Genomic DNA, 21,739 nt, shown 5'->3' with positions numbered 1-21,739 from the left:
CAAAGATGTAGTTTTCGAACAAATGACTTCTCTGGAAGGCTCAGAACAATTGCTGGATCATAAACTCGCTTAACTTTTAATGACTTCAATAACAGATTCTAATTATTACGTGAAATGTGACACCAACTGAGTTAGACAGCAGCCTCACGTATCATTGTCTTTAGCTCATATTTCATGTTAATTTGCTCAAATGTTTAAAATTAGACTATAGCCAATAATATGCTGTAGTGCTTGAATTGAGATTACATTATGCACATAATTGAATAATGTCCTTCCCCCGACATAATAACATCATTATCTATTGAAGAGATTTATTAGGAGGAGATACTGTTACGCTCTTCTCATTAAAGTCAGATTGTTCTCAAGTGTTGCATGACGAACTAATACGATGTGCATCCATCCTGCTGTTGTTTTATTTTTGTAAATCCCAATAAATGCCCCATTTCTGCTGTGGGCAGCCTGGGCAGTCATTAGCCATGTGGGTCTTAGTTCAGCTGGACTGGTCTGGTTTTGCTCAGGACAGGAGTGAAGCGATCACAGAGCAGCTGTTTGGGCTCTTTAGTCTGTAGGAGGCACCGATCAGACATGGACCAGGTCATCAGATGAGAGGACGGAGTCACTGTCAATATTTGCACAACGCAGACGTTTTGGGGAACCTATTAACCCCCTCTGAACCTGGGAGTCTGAACTCTGAGTGGATATCTCTCTCCGTTCTCCGTGCTCTTAATGTTTAGGTGTCTGAACATTCTCACCAGCAGGGTTAACTGTGGGATAACAAGATTTAGACTGGCTGCTCACAACTGGGGTTCATGGTGTTTACAGGTTTATGCCAGCAGCTTTAAAAAGGTTTTCTGGCCTCCACGCTGCTTACATTATCCAGTCGCTATCACATCAACACTTTTTAACTCTTCCCCTAATTGGGAATCCTTACTCAAACATTCTTGAATTTGCTACTGTGAATCATCAAAAATAAAGGCCCAATAGAGAATAAGATAGTGTTTACACCTTTTAAACATTATCAATCATTGTATCTGGATCTATGTCAGTCAGATAAAAACACACAGATGCAATTGAAACAGACAATAACAAAGGTTGTAGCTCATAGGGTGGTCCTAATGCCATATGTGGGCCTGGCCATTAACCGACTGCAGCGTAGCAGCAGCAGAGTTGATTTATACAAAGCTCCTGTCGCAAGATATTTAGGCCTCAATTGATGACAAATGAGGATAAATTGGTGTAAACTTAACCTGGCTTGTTTTGATCAGGAGATGAAGAGGAAGAGGGAGGAAACAGGCTTTTACCTCCAATCAGAGGTTGCAGGCGATCCATGGGATTTTACTGCTGACTAATGAAGCCATCAAAATGGCCACACGGTCAGACAGATAAGAAAGGTATCCTGGCACAGACTATCTGTCTGAGCAGATAGAGCCTGGGAACCGGCAACTTCTGGAGTGTGTGAAGCTTTTAGCTGGTATAAGCAACAATGTCGTCTACCCTCTTTGCTGAACTTTGGTCACTGGAGTGTTTGCTAAAGGTGTAATTCTAGCTTTCCTTATTCCAGACTCCGGCAGCCACCAGGACTCTGATCATCAGTCACCAGAGACGGGGTTTGAGGCTGAGAAGACAAACAAAGACACCCACTCCAAACACCTACAGCTTTGCTAGTCTCAACTCCATCCACTATGAAATCCATCGGGGAGACTGGGGCCACTGGCCAGGGTCAGTGAGGTTGAAATAACACAGCTACTAAAGTTTGACCCCTCAATTAGGCCACGACCGCCATCCTTCATTTGATCTGGCAGCAGATATCACATCCACCTCTCAGGCTCATTTAGCCCACTGATGGATGAGTGGCTCTATCTATCTATCTATCTATCTATCTATCTATCTATCTATCTATCTATCTATCTATCTATCTATCTATCTATCTATCTATCTATCTATCTATCTATCTATCTATCTATCTATCTATCTATCTATCTATCTATCTATCTATATATATATATATATAAGAATAACTGGGAAACTAACTAGCAGTTTCCTTGCACTAATTAAGAAACTTGGGTCATAGCAAATGCACTCTTTCATTGACAAAATGATCACATATATCTAATATCCTCATTTTTCGCCTCTGCATTTATTTGTGAAGAGGATCTCTTTGCACTTTCAGATCGAATTTGTGCCATCTTTGTGCGTAATTATCCTCATGTGCCTGCATGTGCAAGCTCTCACAAGCTCTCTCTCAAATTATCTGCATATTTTCATCTCTAACTCAAATGTGGGAAGTGTATTTGAAGCCCATAAATGGATCAGCAGCCGTGTAACCGCCGCTCCATGTTTCCCCACAGTGATGCATCTCGGCACTGTCACAGTGCTCTCTAATTTGGAGGAGCTCTGCTCAGGCCTGAAACACCAGAGAGCAGCAAGACACTCTCCGACTCACTGTTGGATAATTAAAGGAGAAATGTTTGCCTCACTAGCCTTGTCACACCAGCATGGAAACCCTTGTTAGCCACCAGTGCTGGATTGGAAGGTCTTTGTTGCTGGCTAGTGGCCACACAGCCCTGTCCCATGTATACATATGAGATGCATGTGTGTGTGTGTGTGTGTTTTTTATTAGCACTATATTTCCCAAATCTGTCCCAGATTAAATGTGCGTTAAAATAGCAGTGAACAATTGATTTTTTACTCCTTTCTTTCCACGCCACCATCTCTCCTCTTACTCACTGATTATGACTGGTTGAATGTTGCTGCTGGCACTAAATTATTAACAACACACTGTTTTAATTAAGTCTCAAGTTACAGGAGCAATATTTTGAATCAAATATAATCCAAGGTCACTTGGGATGAGTGAATGCACATTGTGGCACAAGTTTCATCTAAACTTCACTGAAAATATATTCCCTTTTTTTGAAGTCCATATGCAGTGTTGAGGTTTTGCCTTCAGTATTTCAGGCTCGGTTGCTCCTGACAGCTGACTGCTGTAGGAAAATGTTTCATATCTGTGATCTTTACTGTGAAACGATGCCATAAAGAGCATGAAGAATTGGTGATTTAGTGTTTGTGGGATTTTATTCCCTCATAATTTAGATAGAATACTTTATGTTCTGTTTGGGTGTGTTTGTACGTCAGTTTTGTGTGTGTGTGTGTGTGTGTGTGTGTGTGTGTGTGTGTAGTTGTGTGGGTGTAAGTATGCAGATGTGCAGTCATGTGCATTTGTGGTCATGAGCGTGCTAGAATCAGCAAACATTTTTATTTGATGAAGAAAGTCAGCTATTCTCGTCTCCCATCTCCTTGTCATCTTCATCCTACATATCTCCATGTCTTCATGTGAGTTTTAGCAAATTCTGGGCAGGAAATGGAGCTGGGAGATTCCTCTGCATGGCAGGGGTCTGAGGCGGATGCTAGTGGCAAGATTTAACGGCAGGGGTCGTGGGTCAAAGGTGCCTCCAGGTTCCACATTTGCAACTTTGCCCAGATCCTGTCTGGGCTGCCGTCAAAGTGGGCAGCCAGCCGCACTCTAATGTGTATTAGCAAGACAAAAGCAGAGGAGAGGGGCGGGAATAAGATGGGCTTTGATTTCTCTGAGATTTATGGGCGTGATGAAATCAGCTCTGAATAAACTGGGCTTGCCCATTTTCTCTATCGTTTAGCTAGATCTGAAGGCTCTGGGGTTTGTTCCGGGAGACAGACACCCTGGATAAAAAGGCAACAAATCTAAAAAGAAAGAAGAGAGGAGGGCTGCAGCTTCCTCTGAAGTCCTCACATGTCCCATTCAGGGACCCATCAGCTGGCTGCAGCCCATTGTATGTGCTGCTTCACGACCATTACTGCCTCACCAGAGAAATTCCCAACCGTAGGCTTATGGAAATGATCCTGATGTGTTCCTGGGATACCAAGTAAGCACTCGGCTGCTGACATGTAAATGTCCTCGGCTGTTGTTTTGCAGCAGTTTACCGCTGAGGAGAGTCAGACGTGTCAGTGAAATATTCTGGTCTTTATCAAGTTGTTAAACAGTGTTGGCGCATGTATCCAGCCACCAAAGTAAGAACCCAGAGGATGAGAGTGAGGGTGGCTTCCTCTGAATCCCCTTTCCCCCACCCTGCATGGCCTGCAGTAAATACCGAGTGCCCCCCAGTGACCCTCCCAGTGATAAATAACCCTTAAGGTTAACCACGTTTGAAATGGAGCTGTGAGGCCATTATAGGCCTCCGGAGTTTTCTTGACATCCCCAATATGTTATCTGTATGTCGAGGGACTCTTACCAGAGCAGCATTAACTGGCCTCTCTTTTGTGTCAGGACTAATGAAGTTAGGAGGAGGTCTTTTAACCAACAAACCCGAGGATGAGATTAGAAGACTCTGTCTGCATGTTCAGTAGCCATAATGAACTCAAAGACCGCTCACAGGTTCAGTGGGATATGACTCATATTTGTGCGTGTGTGTGGTGAATTCTGTTTTCCTGCATAACGTTCTGCAGGGGTGCACATGTGCGTATATGTGTGTGCACAGATGGCGTTGGGTAGTATGAGAACTAATGGTAATTGCACCTTGGCGTCTGGTCGGCTGCTAAAAAAGGGTTTGTGTTTATCCTTCACGGCTGCTGGTGAAAATGTCTGAAGTCTGAAGATGCTCTGATTCATGTTATGAAGAAGTCACGTGAAACTGACACCAAACTTTAAGAGCATCAGTGTTACAGTAAAGCAACAGTTATGTCAAGTTCCCCATCTAATCAGCACACGTCCAACTGTAGTAAAAATATATAAAGGAATGGAACATTTGTGCACTTTAGCACCTGAATAAAATGAATTGCTTTGGGTGTGATGTATATATGACATGTGATGTAATCTATGCATGTAAGATATTTATGCTTTTAAGTACTGTTAAGTCAAAATGGAGGGAAGCAAACAGCAGAGAGACGGCTGTCACAAAATTCAGTGATTGTTTGCTTGTTAACCATCATGTGCAAACTGTACAGCACACGAGAATCTACAGCAGTAGATCTGGTGGCTGTCAGCAGTAAAGTTTATTTCTAATGGTACATATAAGACATCTATAAACTGTTTCAATAATCCACTTTGGTGCCAACTTCTGAGAGGGAGCATGAGAGAAGATTAGTGTCATGTTACCGCAGTACTGAGCATCAAACGGCAAACAGAGCAGGGAAACGTATCTTCTTCAGTGTAGCAGAATCAGCAGTAGATTTTACATCATATGACTCAAACAACGACCCGCTGAGTTTTGATCATTTTTCTGAAAAACTTCAAAAAGAGCTCTGGAGAAAATGTGTAACAGGAAACGTGTGTTGCTGTCACCACCTAGTGGAATCATAGAACATGCCATGAGTCTTCACCGGCTGACTGCTCAGCTGCACCATGCGGGTTAAAACACAATTTTCTGTACTGTAATCATACTGTAAGTATGATTTTGTGGTAGTTGTGGAATGTTACACCTTCACTCCACTACTTTGGAGGAAGATATTGTACTTTTCACTCAACTGCATGTATTCGACAGCTGCATTTAGCTGTTGTACTGTTTGTGTTTTACTTTTGCTTTAATCCCGATCAATAATAAATCATCATAGATTAAGATAGGTATATGAGAAGATGAAATTAGCTCCGCTGTAGTATTGCTGGGTTTTACTTAAAGATCTGGAAACTTCTTCCACCACTGAATAAAACAAATATTAGAGCAGAAATGAATAAATCTAATGGTGATACATGCTCCTTAAATAAGTCTCCAGTTATCTGACAACATATTATACAGAGTTTGGATTTCCTTTACACCTCTGTGGTATGATCTGCCAGCCATCAGACTCTTTAACACCAGCATCACTGGCTGATGTTAACACACTCCATTCATATCATTCCACTCCTTGATATTCCTGTCCATACTTGTACATTTCACATTTTATTTTATGATACATAGTATAAATATTCCGTAATGTAAATATTCCATAGTGTAAATATTTATTTATCATCACAACACATATTTATTTTGCTATTGCTTTATTTTCCAATGTTGCTTTTATTCACTCTTTCTTGTCTATTGTTGCTGCTGTAACATGTAAATTAAGATCAATAAAAGAAGTCTAAGTCTAAGTCTAAGTCTAAGTGCTGGGGAGCTGGGAAAACACAGGGGAGAATCTGACTAGAAAACTTGTTAGGAACCAATAAAGATTGTCGTCTTTCTGTGTGAAGCATCACATCGCTTTGCATCAGCCAGCGATTTTCAGAAATGTTTCAGATGCTGCTGAGGCTGCTGAACCACTTTTCTTTGATTTATGTTGTGCTGAAATAATTGCCTGTGTGTGGTGCCAAGTTTCCAGCAGTTGATAAGCAGTTGTCCTCAAGCTGTACAGTAGCCAGGTGGTGCTGTTTGTGTTTTTTTTTCAAAGTCTGTCTGTTTACAGTCTGGATGCAGAGGAATCAAACGCATGAACTGAAGGTACACAGAAAGCTGTTTGATCAACTGTTAAAGTCAGTGAGTAAGAAAAAGTGTTTTTTAACTTCTCAAAAGCTTTACTTGATTCTTTGAGTTGTACTTTTTCCTTTACAAGCACGCAATTCCGCATTTAAACTGAATGTATTTATCTTGTCAAATTATGACAATGTTTCACACATCTCGCCAACACCTGTGTCTCCCTTGGGTGAATAACAGAGTGATGTGTGTGTCACAGCGCCACCAAGTGGTACAATTAAGCTCCCACATAGAGTCATGTGTGACAGTCAGTCATCTGCTTGTCTCAGCATATAATTAATTAATATATCAGCTAGTATGAGTTCAGAGTATGACTGCAGAATCCATACCAGCAGGTGCACTCATGAGTAGTATATAGTAACACATGGTTCACTCAACCAACGTCTGTAAATTATGCACCCAAACAGGAAGACAAATTGATTTCAAATGGTTTATTTAGAAGAATACTGACAAAAAAAAGCAAACTTGGGTTTGTACAAAGCAAATTAATCACAGGACATGACACACAACAAGCAACACAGAGGAGGCTATACATTTCAAGAATAGTAGATAAAAAAAAAAAAAAAGCACCATTTTCCAAAACTAGACTACAAAATGCAAAACGTTTTTTTTTTATTTGGCATATCAAGTACAATGATAATTCAGACGAACAAAACAAAACAAAAACTTCATGAGTTTATTAACACTTCTTATTTTTATCTTCTTAAATTTCTGATGATGTTGTAATTTCCTTCAAGGCAGGTTATTCTAAGCAAGGCACGTGGTTCAGAGTATTTGACATTCAGACAAAAAGAAAAAAAGCTTGATACTCTGGCAGTTGAAGCGACATCTCTTTGGCACAGCTGCATGATTTGTGAGAGACACGAACTCCATCACATAAACGAGCATGACAATGTTAACTTGACGACACTATGTACAAAAAAAATGTATGTAAAAATGTTATAAATATGTCTAAAAACCACAGACACTATGTACATCTTTGTACTGAAGCAAGGCAGGATTACTCGTCTTTGTTATCACACATGATGGATTTGCGGAAGTCGGGATGCAACAACAAAAGTCACTATGTCACCAACACATTTCTAAACACAGTCTGAAGTCATTCTGCCACCACAGGAAACTCGTGTAGTGACACGTTTTGGTAGAAAATATCACAAAACAAGCAGGTGGGATATGTTTCAGCGTGTGATGGGAACATTAATGGATTCTGAAATACAGCTAAAAAAGATCCAGCAGTGATAAATGTCTCCATTTTGTGTTTGTAATTATTAGTGACACTTGCACTTTTGTTGTACTGTTAGGGTGTCAGTCTATGGTCTGTGGGCAGTAGGCACAGTGCGATGTTGATGTGAGGGGGATCCTAACTACCCCTCCTCTTTTCTCCTGTGCTCCTTCTCTCATTCTTTCTTCCTCAGGACGATATAAATGAGGCCGCTGATGAGACAGAGAGGGAAAGCCACCCAGGCCAGCACGTAGGCGTAGCCGAAATGTGCGTCGGATCCATCATCCGGAGACATCACAGTGTAGATGATCGCCCCGCACATCACGAACACACCTAGGAGAGACGAGAGCAGAGGGGAGGTGAGGAGGATCTGAGGGAATAACCATCTGACAGCTCCGCCCGCCGTGAAGTCATACTCACTCGCCAAGATCTGGAAGATGGCGGTGAAGAAGAAGCGTCCCCCCTTGACCAGTTTGAACAGCTGGAACAGAAACGCGATGAGGGAGAAGAAGCAGAAGAGCAAAGACAGGATCATGAGGGCTTGGACCGCCTGGATCCAGTCTGGAGGACAGACAGAAAAGATGGAGAGGATCAATTAACACACATCCCTGTCTCGCCCAGATGCATCATTTAGTTTCCAGGGATGCTGACAGACCTTCATTGCTGGCAGGCTTGCAGTGGTAGCCTCCATTAGTTGTCAAGCAGCTGTACCAGAGGTCGGTGCTCTTATCCCCACCTACAGACCAGGCCTGGTAAACACAACAACACAGGAGCACTTAAACACTCTGCAGCATCCACAGTACAAGCACGAGCCTCGGGTCATAACACCAGTGACACATCATGATCCCACGGTAAAGCAGCTCCACGCCTCTCTCTGCATTATCATCAGATTAAAGGTGAAGGGGAAAGAAGTGTCACTCACACTGGCCGCTGTCGACACGATGAGGAGGATGAGGATGATGAGGTGCAGGACGAGCACTCCGAGCAGGATGAGCAGCATTTTGTGTTTTCAAGTAGATCTAGAAGGGACGCACGAGACAAAAGCAGTTAATCCACGTGAAGTGACCATCCCACCAGAGCCCCTGCTGGGCGTGCAGCCGCACGTCAGCTCATCTTCACCGCTGGGTGGCGACATTTCCTCACTTCTGGCCCGACCGCAATGTTTACCTCAATGTGAAAGTATCCCCTTACAAGCGTAGAGAGAAAGAAGGAAGGAGCCATAATTTCTTCCTGATGCGGCTAAAATGCTCATTGTTGAGTTTAAAGTCAGCCTGTGCTAACTAGAATGAATCGATTTATTTATTTATTTATTTTAAAAAGTTGATTTCACGACGCTGAACTTTTGATCCACGGAGGCTACGAGACCAAATGGTTTAATTACAACTCACTAATTTAAGCAGTGCATGTTCGCATAAAAAAAGAAGTGGGGAGGGGGACAGAAGAGGGAAAGCTTGAAAAGCAACTGTAAGTCGATATGAGTGCGGAAGGCTAATTTACTAATCAATGCACGCTGCTGGAAAACAAACTCAACCCATCTGCACGAAAAACATTCCAGCGTAATGTCGCCATGCGTGCGCCCCAGCCTGTAGGCCCTCCGGGGTACTCCAGCACCTCAGCCTAACGCGGTGGGAGAGGGAGCCAGGTACACCACACACTGCCTAGGTGGGGTTTCGCGCCAAATAAGTAAATCCAAAGTCCAGGGGTGAAGTCCTGATGTATGAGTTTAGGGAAAAGTCAATAAAAAAAAACCAAACTTCACTGACTTAAAGAAAAGGAAAAACGCTCCAGCGCATTAGTCCAACTTACAAAAAGCCAAGGCAGGAGGTTTGTGTCCGTGAAAAGGGAGTGTTGAAGTGAAGAGTTGGGAAAGTATCAGCGGGCTTCTGCTCCTCTCGACTCTCTCTCTCTCTCTCTCTCTCTCTCTCCCCCTCTGTGTGTGTGTAGCTACTATTCCAGATGTGGCTCACACACCCCAGTCAGACTGAGAACACCGCCCTGCAGGCCCTGCACGTCACCAGAGGCCCGCTCCAAAAAACCTCTCCTCTCCTTTTTTTTTTTTTTTTTTTCTTTCTCTTTTCTTTTCTTTTTCTTCCTGCCGTGGAAGCCTGTCATCTGGATTGTGCTTAAGTCCACAGGATAGCGTGGAGTATATCCTGAGGTGTTATTTAAAGGAATGTAAGCTGATGTCTGTGCCCTAAAACAATCATTATTTCACACCTACTCATAAAACATCACCATGACATCACCGCTTCACTTCTGAGGAGGGCATGTTGAGTCTGTTCAGTCATTTTACGCTCCATGTATTATCAGTGTATTTGATAGCCGTGATAGTTTTATAGAATAGTACATATAGAGGGTCTGATCCTGCATCAGTGTTCACCACACGTCTCTGTTTATGTTTCTTCTTCACAGACCACACCTGGAGTCCCAGCAGCTTGAGCTGAAGCTGTCAGGACAGTCAGGATGATGGTTTCCTCCATCCAGATGGTAAAAGGTGGCTGGACAGCCCTACTGACCCCCGCTGACTGGCTGAACTCAAATTGGGGCTTCATAAACCACACATCTATCAGTGTTCTGTCCAGATACTGTGTGTGTGTGTGTGTGTGTGTGTGTGTGTGTGTGTGTGTGTGAACAGACCAGCCCTCTGGAGGCCCCACGGTATGCCCAGAATGCCTGTGTGTGTGAAGCAGGCCTCCTGTTTACTCCTGCGTTTGCAGACAGAAGGGAGAGTTTGTCCAGTGCCAAAGGGAGTTAACACGGTGCACTGTTTCACTCATGCTAAATTGATGGAACGGCTTGGATCTCCACACACACACATGATTCAAGGATGAGTGACGAAGATCGCCCGCCGCAGCCAGCCGTGGTTCTGCATCCCTCATTACACACTGTGGTCTCAGGCCATTTCCTCACAAGCGACAAACTTGTAAACCAAACCAGAATGCAAATGGCAACAGTGACAGCAGAACAAGCGCACATTTGCTGTTTTAAAACCCTCCCAGAGCAAACGTGATTGTGATCAGCTGCTGCACATAGAGAAAACAGCTTGCCCCTCTTCCTCTCCTCTCCTCTCCCTCGCCGTTCTTGGCTCATCAGATGGATTCCTGTGGTCTGTGTTTGTAAACACGCGAGGGGGAGGAACTCTAAGCTGCTGCCCAGGCTCCGCCGTGGGACGCCGGGCGAGGCGGTGAGGCCGCGAGTCCTGGCAGAGCTGGAGGAGGCACAGAGAGAGCGAGCTCTTTGACAAGCGGTCCAACCACTCAGCTGGACGTGCTGCTGTTTATGAAGATGTAATTGGTGCAGCGGTCAGGTGGAAGGCAGTGCCAGCAGCAGGGTGAGAAGTCAAACCTGAACGCTCAGCCGGAGCAGGTGTGTGTGGAGACTGTGAACGTCACAGCGGTCTGACGCTGCTCTTCGCTCAGAGAGGATTCACAAACAATCCTGCAGCGTTACTCAAAAAGTGGACGCATCAGGAGCAGAATAGTGAAGAGAGGAGCCATTTTTTTTCTGAGTGACAACAATAAAGAACACTTTAAATTATAAATCCACCCTGTTGTTTTTTTTGCATACTCTCATTATACAACATCTGTGATACATTCCTCAGCAAATGCTTCACTCCAGTGAGCTAGAAAGTGCCACGCCCTTTCTTTGGTACAACTTTACTTAATTTAATAAACTGCGAGATTGCACTCATGATTCCATTATAAGGTGGTGGGATATTTATTCATATTTATTTTAAAAAAACATGCACATTTTGTCTTTTTAATGAATCTTTTTATACAGTTTTTGTTTGAAGCTTTGTGATAATTATTTCAGTGTGACGCACACCCATTGCCAGAAAATCCCCAAATATTGTGAGGACGCCCTAAGACAGCTCCTCTCCTTTTGAAAAGTGAGGGATTACAAAGCGAATGGGCAGGAGCGGCTAACCACCAGTAACTAGAGTCACGGCTATTGTGGCAAGGCCTCAGTTGAAATTCAACACCGACACACCCAACTTCATTCACTAGAGCTCAGGTGAGCTATTTTGGAACATTCAGAAAGTTGGACTAGCAGCCTGTGTGGGTAACAACTTTTCTGTTTCCCAAAATGAACCTCACAGATTTGTGCAGAAGAGCAGCAGTGCTGCTTTAGCTCTCACACCTCGAGCAAAACAGCTGACCTGAAACAAAACCGCAGAGGCGTCATAGTGTGTTTACTGTTGAAATGAAAGTGAAAATTAAAATGATGTGACTAATCAGGCTGTGACTTTTTTTTTTGGAAAATGTCTGCTTTTCCTTGGAAATCATACTAATCCCCAAGAGAACACATCTCCAGTTTGAATATCTTGTTTGGACATTATTCTTAAAATAGTAAAATGTTGTCTTTGTCTTTGATTTGAAATGGCTTTTAAGCATCTGAATGTAAAATCGGTGTTTGCGGACTGTCAGTGTCACAGGCTGAGCTATAACTTGCTTTTCTTTTCAGTATTGATGCAGATTATATCAGGTTTGTGCTTACTTATTCAGAACCATAGAAGGCCAGTGTCGCTCTAGAGCTTATATCACAAGTCAAGTCAAGACAAGTGCTGCAGCTGAAGCGTTTCATTGGAACTAACCCCTGCTTGGTGACAGAGTGAGTCAGCCTCAGCTCAAGCCCAGCCCTGGTATACAGCGCAGGGCTCCACCTGCAGGAGTGGCCAAATAACTCTTCTGGGCTGCTCCAGCTCCAATAGCAAACATGGGACTGAGGGAAGAGTGAGACAATTAGGGATTAGATTCAGGTTTTGGACGTGACCCCGGCTTGGCTGCCTGGAGGACGTCTTAGTGGGACAGCTGGACAGACAATTTGACTTGTGGGAATTTAAAGGAATGGTGGAACGCCTCAGTGCTCCTTCACCTATGCATGCCACTGCCAAAACAAGAGGAAACACTAAAGCTCTGAAGTCAGTCCGGTCAAATGTCATCAGGAGTAGCTGACAACGCCTGTTGGCAAGAAAAACTTTAGCTCATCTCACGGGACATCTCAGCTGGAAAATGTTGGAATCTGCTCCATCTGCTCGCACAACTTCAGGCCCTTGTCATAGCTCGGGTTAGTGTGGCCTGTTTGTGTTGCGGCCTGGTTTGCTCAAAAAGCAGCGTCGAACGTATCCCTCAGTTCACTTTGAAACCGTAGAGAGCGACGCTCGTCTCGCAGATGCATTCTCTGCTTTCCAGGATGTGCGTGGCTCTTTCCTTGCGATGCCCGATCCCCAGGGCTGAGCTGGCCTCACTGTGCTGCTCTTAATGTTTGTGTTTCGCCACTTAGTGACTATCAGATAACATCCCATAGACCACGCTGGAGGAGCTAGAGAGGAGCCCTCCACACCCAGCCTACGATAAAGGACTGCACACTTAACGTGGCCGCGTTAGATCGTTCACACACATCGACACTGATGTGAGACTACACGCTGACACGGACCATAAATATTCACAAAAGCAGACAACTCACTAGCTTTTCATACTTTAAAAAATGGCCAGGCTTCAAACAGTAAAACACAATGTCTGAAGATTACCTTTGAGTGGCTTGTACTGCTCTAAAAAGTCTCTCTGCTGTGTGTGAAAGCAACATAATAAGCAGGTATGGCTGCGAGATTCAAGCGGGATCATTAGAGCGTCTGTGCTGTGCGTGCCCCGTCTCACCTCTCCCACTTTAAACTCTGAAGTTCCAAAATGGACCATGACTGAGCTGGAGATCTCCATTGGCTGGGAGCTAAATCAGATAAAGCAGGCCAAGATGTTATAGAGGGGAGAGGGCTTCGTTTCTTCCCCTTCAGAAATGGGCCCGTCCCTCCCTGTGAAACAACAACAACCAAATAAATCAGAGACATACGGCATGACGAACTCCAGATTGTTTCACCCTAGTGATCCTAAACATGTGCTAATCATTAGCCCCTGGCTTCCTGTTGGAGTCGATGTCATCAGCACACACATCCCAACAGGCAAGACCAGCTTACAAACTGTTGCCTCGCATCGCAGCGATACTGGCCTCGGGGCTTTCAAATGAAGCAATAAAAGCTATGAAAGAATTCAATTTGAATCGCCTTGCTCTCATTCCTACGCAGATCTCACAGCTCCGTTATCTACGAATAAATATCTGAGCTGTATCAGACATATTCTATGCTGGTTATTTTTAATTACACTCGAATGTGTGTGAATAAACACACGTGATCGTATGATTCATTTGCTTTGGGATCTGCAGCTGAAATCCCCTTCAACTCGCAGGGAAGAAAATAATTCTTCTTCTCTTCTTGTTATCAGTGGTTTCCTCATTTCTGCTGATGTACTATCTTTTCCAAGCAGTGTATCTGTGCTCCTTTGACAGCCAACAGTGCAAAACTTCCCTCACAGACTGCCAATTCAGACTTTATGTAAAGAAAGGTGAGTGCGAGGGAATATTTTCATTGCTAAACGTTGCCAGCACAGTGTAGATTTTGTGAATAAGGAGCTGACTCTAACTGTTGTGCAGTGTGTTATCTGAGGCATTTATTTGTTGTACATTTGTAGAAATCATATACAGAGCTGCTTCTGAGGTCAAGGGTCATGATAAGCTAATGTAAACACCTAGCTCTAGTTGACTGACTCTCTGAGGTAAAATGTGTTTTTACAGATTAGCGGTGGTGAGTGCAGCTATGTTACCCTGAGGTCATCAGGAGAGCTGTACACACATTTTAAGGCCGTCAAGAGAAAAACAGGCAGTTGGTAAAGCGATAGCTGTTATCTTGTGTGAAAGAAACACCAGTAAGATCATTTTAAATCATTCTGCTAAAAAGCTTTAGTTTTATCTCTGTCCAGATTCGGCTCACTGTCATGAGTCATCTGGCTGCTGATACATGAACCCAAACCATCATACGTTTTGGTTTCCTGGATGGTCCAACTTGGTTGTCTTTGGGGTATGTGGTGATACACATACACGTGCGATGGCAAGCCTAGGGACTGTAAAGTGGCCTGGCCAAAGGAAGCTGTGGCCGTGCCATAAAGCCCGGCTTGAAACGGGGAATCTGTGTTGTGTGTGTTTTCATCCATCGGCATCGGTCTGGACAGCAGCCCAGAGCAGCCACTCGCACAAGTACCCACTGACAGCTCCCCTCAGTGGAGGAGTGAAGGAGGAGGTGAGGATGGATTGATAAACTCCGGCAGACACAGAGATGCACCAGCACGTGCTACCAATCCACACTTGCATAATACAAACGCTTGAAAACAGCCACAAATTCACAACCTTTTTGCTTTAACAACCTTTCCCTTTATCTCATTTGTGAGAAATTCATCTTGTTACATGTTGTCTTTTTGCTTGGGTTATTGCTAGGATGACCCCAAAGATGACCAGTCGGTCAGTTGCTCCACCACTTTGGTCCACACTGAAATATCTATTTGATGAATTGCCATGAAACTTTGTACACAGTCATTATCCCTAGAGGATAAATCCTAATGACTTTTGCAACCTGGTGACTTTTCCTCTTGCACCACCAGCACACTGATATTGTTTTTTAGTAAAATCTTCATGTTCCTCCTTTGGATGAACTGTAATTCGTTTTGTATGAATTTTACTTTGTGTTTAATGCCAATTTGCTAACGTAAGCTTGCTAACATGCTAAATAGAGACAGTGACCATGGTGAACACAGTTAGCATGTTAGCATGCCGACCTTAACATTAAGCTCAGAGCACCACTGCGCCCAAACGCAGCTTCACAGAGCCACAGGCATTCATGTAGACATCTTGTTACTCCCTTTTCATGATGTGTGTTACATTCATGAAGATTTAGAAAAGCTGAGGATGTCAGATGTTTCTTTCCAAGTACCAGCTTCTCTGCTTAGTAAGAAATTATGTAAAAAATAATTAGATTAAACAATTGGGTAATTACTGCAAATAGGGATAGCCACCATAGCGGAGCGCAAACAAAAAAGCCTGTTGCCACAGAAACCAAAACTTCATCACAGGAAAACCTCACAGTCACAGCACTGGTCCCAGTGTTTGATTTGGGGATTTTATCTTCAAATGTAGAGCATTAACAAAACAGCAGTCACCGCTTATCATGAAAGATGTGTCCAAATTCCCCATAAAACACAGATCTAGCAGATTATGGTGACTGCAAGACAAACTAAAAAGCGTCACCCGCCCCCCAAAAGTGCCAATTTTTCACATATATGAAGGAAGGCACAGGAAGGACGGCTCGATCTACACATACCACAGCGCTGGCTTATTCTACTCCGAGGATTTGAGACATAGCAGCTTTCCACCCACTCCCATCCCAGCCTAACTTTGCGCTTGATCCAGAGTGATGAGAGATGTTGGGATGTATTGTTATGCTTTATGTATTCCAGATGAGACCTTAGCCTGTTCCTCCACCCATATGACTGTTTCAAAACATGTGTTCCGTTAAGTTCCTTTACGTGATGAATTTCGCCCTCTCATGACAAAAGAAACGCTGGGTGTGGTCAAAAACAACAAGCAGTTTTACAAAGAGGAAAAAACAATCTACATTTTCTCCTACTTTTTCTTTTGAAACAAAAAAAGGCTAGAAAAAGAACAAGGCCAAAAACTGAGGGTTAGAATGTGCAAGCGGAAAAATTACATTAAATCCCGTCCTTGGCCATATGGTGTAGGCAAGTAGTGAACTCAGCAAAGAAAATATAGCATGGCAGCTTGGATTGAACTCTTTTTCAGAGTTGTGGGGGGATGGGATGGAAAGACTTAATTGAAAACAGGGGTTGTTTTTTTTTTTTTTTTTATATATATTTCCATTATAAAGTTACCCTTTCAAAACAATTACCTGGGCTCTTATTACAGTGGGCCTACAGTTCAGCTTCAGCCTTGTTAAAAAACTGGGCTCCTGCAAGTCCTACTGCCGGTCTGTTGGGCTTAATAACTAATGTATAGTGTAAATACCACAAGCACGTGTTGACTACACGCACAAAAGCAAGCACAAGCAGGAGGTGCGTGCTCATGGAAAACAGCTATATATCTGAAGCCACAAACTAAATCTCTCTCTGTGCTGCTTTCTCTTACACACACAGAAACTGCACATACAGTCGCAATGCAGCTGACAACCTAAAATGCCACTCTGGGGATGTGGGGGTTTTCCGAGGAGAATATTTAATTCTCTGAGGTCATGGTTGGGTTTGTAGATCTCCAGTCTGTAAAAACTACACACATGGTTGTGGGAGGAGGGAGTAGGCTGCGCTGGCCAAGTCCTGAGAATCACCAGACTAACTACAGTGTAACTGTTGCACAATGGATGACTGGAAAGTTCATGGAAAACTGGAAACTCTGCGGTGACGGTAAAGTTGTTTCACCTCTCTGTGACTAATAACAGGTAGTTAAATGCCGACTAATTGAATTTGACTTTTTGTGGTTCACCCATTTAGAATCATAATGAGCAGTTTGAGATTATCAGTGCCACCGTAAGGGCCTGAAAATGACCAGTGCTTAATTCCCAATGAAAGTGCGAGTGACCAGGAAATTCCAAATACTATCAGTAGTTCTTTCCATTGAGTAGCCTTTCCTCCGAGTGTGTGTGTGTGTGTGTGTGTGTGTGTGAGAGTGTGGTGTCTGCTTGAGCCGCTGTCTGGCTGGCTGTCTTCCTTCAGTCAAAACTGACGGGACAGGCTGCAGACGACAGGCAGCTGGATTGACCATAACACACACACACACACACACACTGCAGGCCACCCTGGTCACACCCAAGGCATCCCAAGCACGCAGGGCCAGGCACTCACGCAGTGGTCTCTAAATATGCCTCCGGCTCTGTGAGTGACTCACTCTCACTATGAACGTCTGTGTGCGCGTGAGAACATATGTGAAAGAAGGGGTCAGCGCTTGATGGTGTTCAAAATGGCAGCACTGTACAGGGTTCCAGATGTAGAGTGTGTGTGTGGGATATTCCATATGTTGCCGATGAAAGGCTCGGTTAACAATAAGATTAAGAATGAATAGATAGAGCTGTGACAGTGGGCCGAGTGTCTCTCCTCTCGCCTCTCTCCTCCCATCCCAGGGGCCAACAGCACAGTGACCTCACCCTGCCTCCACCCTGCACACTCCCCCTCCAACACTTCCTGGCTCGCCCAAAGCAGCAGCACAGCTGGAGCATGCAGCAGGAGAATAGAGAAATAAAAAAAAGGAGTGATTTGGATGATTACTTAACCATTCCCTCTCTATTTGTTCCATCCTGCTGTGATTCACATTTTGTCCAACCTCACTCTTGCTCACCAAGTCGGTCAAACACCCACATAAGCACGCTTGCATTCCTGAACACACACACACACACACACACATCAGCGTGTCCCACTCCCACTAAGTTTGAGGTTTTTGCACTCAACATGACGTTTTTCTGGAGATTGTGGTGTGAATGAGGCAGTGCTTCGCTTGGGATGAATCTGGTAGAACTTTCTCTGCCTCTGAGCATCCCAGCGAGCTGTCAGTCAAAGTAAACAGCGACAGATGGAGAGGGCGGAGAGGGCTTTAACCAGGCTTTACCATCCTGGATACACTGCCAAAAGGCAATTGTCTGATACAGGAAAGCCAGGAGATGGCCTGATGCTCAGCTGCATCTTCTGAACTCTGCGCCAGGCACGCCTCTACATCACAAGAAAGTGCCGCATTGAGTGTTTATGCTTAAAATAAACAGTGCAGATAGATTTAAATTTCAAGCCTAGATCCGCCCAGAAGGAAAAATATCTCCTGATAGATATGAGAATGTTAAGGTTGTTTAAGAGATCAAAAAATTGCTATTTTTGACTCTGGTTTTAATCCAGCATTTGAGTGGATATTTGCATTCATAGCATTCATGCTGTATTAAATTGTATTAATTCAGCTTATATATATTCTCAGTGCTGAATTTTCTTTTAGAACCCAGTTTTTAAAAATTCACTCTCACTTGTGTCAGTTTGCAGTTCAGTCAGTATGCTCGGCTGTGTTTGAACTCATAAAATGGAGTTTTGTTTCATTAAAGTCAAATTTAACTTCAGCCAAATTCAATCAATGAATAATCAGAGTAAATAAAATAAACCCAACCCAACAGACACGCACACACACACACACACACACACACACACTACATCGGTCTGCCAGCTCTGATTGGCTGTGTAATCTCGGAGGAGGAGGAGGAGGAGAGTCAGACCCTGGCCGGTAGGACGATGAGGAGAGCCAGCATCGTCTGGACTTTTCCCCCTCTTCTCTCCAGCTCAGCCCTGAGGGAACCATGGCCAGAGGGAGGGGAGCATAAAGAGGATGACGGAGTTGTTAAATGGGGGACCAACACCCAGTACAGCGTGTTTTAAAGTCATCCCTCCACATGGAGCTCTGGGATTCTTCACCCTAGTGTTGTTTTGTATCTCTAGACACGCCCTGATTTATGATGCAGTTGAGATTTGAGGGAAGTGAATGAGCCTTTAAGCTGCTGCAGCGTTTCCGCTAGTGGAGGTTACGCATGAAGTCGCATGAAAACAGGAAGGTGATAGACTGTAATGGAAAGTCTGTCTGATGGGCTCTGCCAGTGCTGATATTAGCGGGTGCACTATGAAATCACTGAGGTTTAGCCCTTGTGAACAGTGGACACTGTGTGTTTTATAAGTGCACAGAGGCCTGAACACAGCCCCTCATCTCACCCGACCACGTTTGAGAAAGTAGAAAGTTAATGAGCAAAAGTTTTAATACCCTTTAACATAGCTGTGCTCCTGTAGACTTTAATTTAAAGTTCTTAAGAGAAATTGGAAATGTTAAATTAGTTTGGAGAAACACAGAGATATTAAGACATTTGCTTTCCATATGCAAATCTAATATATATATTAAAAAATAACTTTAAATTGCTGAAGAAAAGATGTACAGCCTGAGAGAATGTGCTGGACAAAAGGAGCCACTTATTTCCAGATTACCACCAGGCATCAATCTGCGAGACCATCCTCCATTTTTTTCCTCCCCCTGCAGTGAATGATTGGCAATAGTATTACTCATTATGTCGGGAGAGAAGGAAGATTAACTTGAAGAAGGACTAGAAGGTCAAAGTTTAAAGCTGTCCGATGGGAAGTGACCCTTCGTGATCCCTCACTTCCTGGTCAGCTTTTGAGCATTTGGCTCCACTGTGGGCATGCAGTGTCTACTAAACAAGGAGGGTATTGTATGGACATACGGCCTCTGTTGGGATGGAGCCAAGTCTATGTTGGCAAGGATGTGGCTTCACTGTGTGATCAACATCTAAAGCCTCTTTTTATCCATCCTGGGTTCACTGATTGAAATTGACTGTTCTCACCAAGGAGCTACAGTTTTTTTTTCTATATGTGGAAATCCATTAACTCTAAAATTTAAGATTTTGAAAATGCACTTCATTCTATCAACAAAAAAAGCTTATAAGTTTGTTTGCGGAAGTTTACATTTGACCTAAAGGTGTGGGTGTACGGAGGAGTATAGCGTGTAGTACGAATGCCCTCCTTCCTTCAGTGTCAGCCAGTCACGGACAGGCCTTGGAAGGGAAGCAGCTTCTGGCAGTGAGGAGGGGGTAGAGAGCAACAGAGCCCCCAGCCCTATTCTATGTGGTCATGGCTGAGTGCAGGCCAGGCCAGACCTCCTGGGGACGCACATGGCTGCAGGAACCGCTCTTCTCTTCAGCGGAGTGAGACAGGGTTACTGCACAGACAGAGGGAAAGAATGGAAAATGAAGGGATGAATCATTGTTTCTGTGCTTATGGCAAAAATGAGTCTTCCATGTTCAGATTTTAGTGCGGCTTGCTGGATGCAGAAATTGCTGGAAGTTGATTTTATGGTTTCAAAATCCTTACTTTGAAAGAAAAACGCATCAAAACCAAAACTTACATATACTGTGCTGGTCGTGTCTTTGTTCAGTCATGGCAAAAAAAAAGAACAATAAAACTTTGTTGACAGGGTTTCAGTCTGCTGAGTTGAAAGCGGTTTTAGCAATTGTGGTTCTGCGAGACGGAAAAACACATTTTGATGCTGAAGATTTGAATCCAGCCCAAAGAGGTTGTGACACAGTCTCTCAGATTCATAAAGGAAACTTCTCCTTGCACAACAACTGAGGGAGAACGAGGGAGACAGGAGCGTGTTTCCCTTGGAATAACTTTTCCGTCTCAGAAAGCCATACCCACATTCTGACATACCTGCCACGATCCCTGAGCGGGAAGAGAGCACTGATGTTCAGAAGGATGGGCTCATTTTTCACAGCACAGGCATCTGAAGCTCTTTAAAGCACGGACACCGGAGAGGTTTCGCGTCCTCCCTGCTCCTCCTCCCACCACGTGTGTGTGGTCTCCTGCTGCCGACCCTGCAGCTCCAAGGTTTGGAGGTCAAGAGGTCAACGCTCGGTAGTGGAATGTTTATGTTCGCTGCTCCTGTTAACACCAATATCCGTAGTGCTGCGGCTCGCACTCCTAGAGGAACACCTCAGGCCTATCTTTGGGGACTGGAGGGGGAAAAAAAACCCGTTTCCTAATGATAACGTTTGATAGTTTGACTGTCTTCCACTTTGTTTGGTTACTTGGCAGACCGAACTGAAGGGAAATGTTGAAAAGGCAAAGATAAATCACTCTGGCAATGTGTCTTGAGATTTAATCAATAAAAAGTCAGCCAAAGGGGAAATGCTTTCACTAACAAATATACATGATGATCATCAATGACAGTAACATTCGAAACAAAGTCAAACTTTATCTTGGCAAAGTGAAGGAGGAGACTTTAAATAACAACATCAGCATTTACACCAATATTTCACAGTGAAGAGAGATCTTACTCCCCGGAAGATTAATTTCTTGTTTGCTTGCTTAAAGACTGAACCTGGCACCGTTCAGATTCTGTACATCTTCACATGGGCGTGCCGTCTCGCTCGGGTACAGTGTGCCCCCCCCCAGATACTGTGCATACATTTGGTTAGAGATATGTGCATCAAGGCATGGGAAAGGATGTCTGGATGCCATCCAGTTTTTTCATTCTCGCTTCCAACCACAAACACACAGTTGGGGCTTTTCGACCATCACACTCGCCTCCCAGTTCAGTGCCAGCAAACGACTCCCCATACATA

General features: G+C 43.9%; 1 protein-coding gene across 1 annotated transcript in view; it reads right to left on the bottom strand.

Moving 5' to 3' along the window:
- Window positions 1–6,895: 6,895 nt before the first annotated feature.
- Window positions 6,896–21,739, bottom strand: part of LOC139216673 (peripheral myelin protein 22-like) — a 155,853-nt gene continuing 141,009 nt past the window's right edge. Inside the window, exons 2-6 of the mRNA XM_070847869.1 lie at window positions 9,508–9,597; window positions 8,624–8,720; window positions 8,357–8,450; window positions 8,122–8,262; window positions 6,896–8,034 (exon numbers count right to left, since the gene is read on the bottom strand). Of these exons, the coding sequence (XP_070703970.1) occupies window positions 7,877–8,034; window positions 8,122–8,262; window positions 8,357–8,450; window positions 8,624–8,701 (471 nt within the window). The 5' untranslated portion in view covers window positions 8,702–8,720; window positions 9,508–9,597 and the 3' untranslated portion in view covers window positions 6,896–7,876. The remainder of the gene's footprint in view (window positions 8,035–8,121; window positions 8,263–8,356; window positions 8,451–8,623; window positions 8,721–9,507; window positions 9,598–21,739) is intronic.

This window comes from Pempheris klunzingeri, chromosome 17 (genome assembly GCF_042242105.1).
Source record: "Pempheris klunzingeri isolate RE-2024b chromosome 17, fPemKlu1.hap1, whole genome shotgun sequence".
In the NCBI taxonomy this organism is placed as follows: domain Eukaryota; kingdom Metazoa; phylum Chordata; class Actinopteri; order Acropomatiformes; family Pempheridae; genus Pempheris; species Pempheris klunzingeri.
This window is presented reverse-complemented; position numbering and strand designations above follow the sequence as displayed.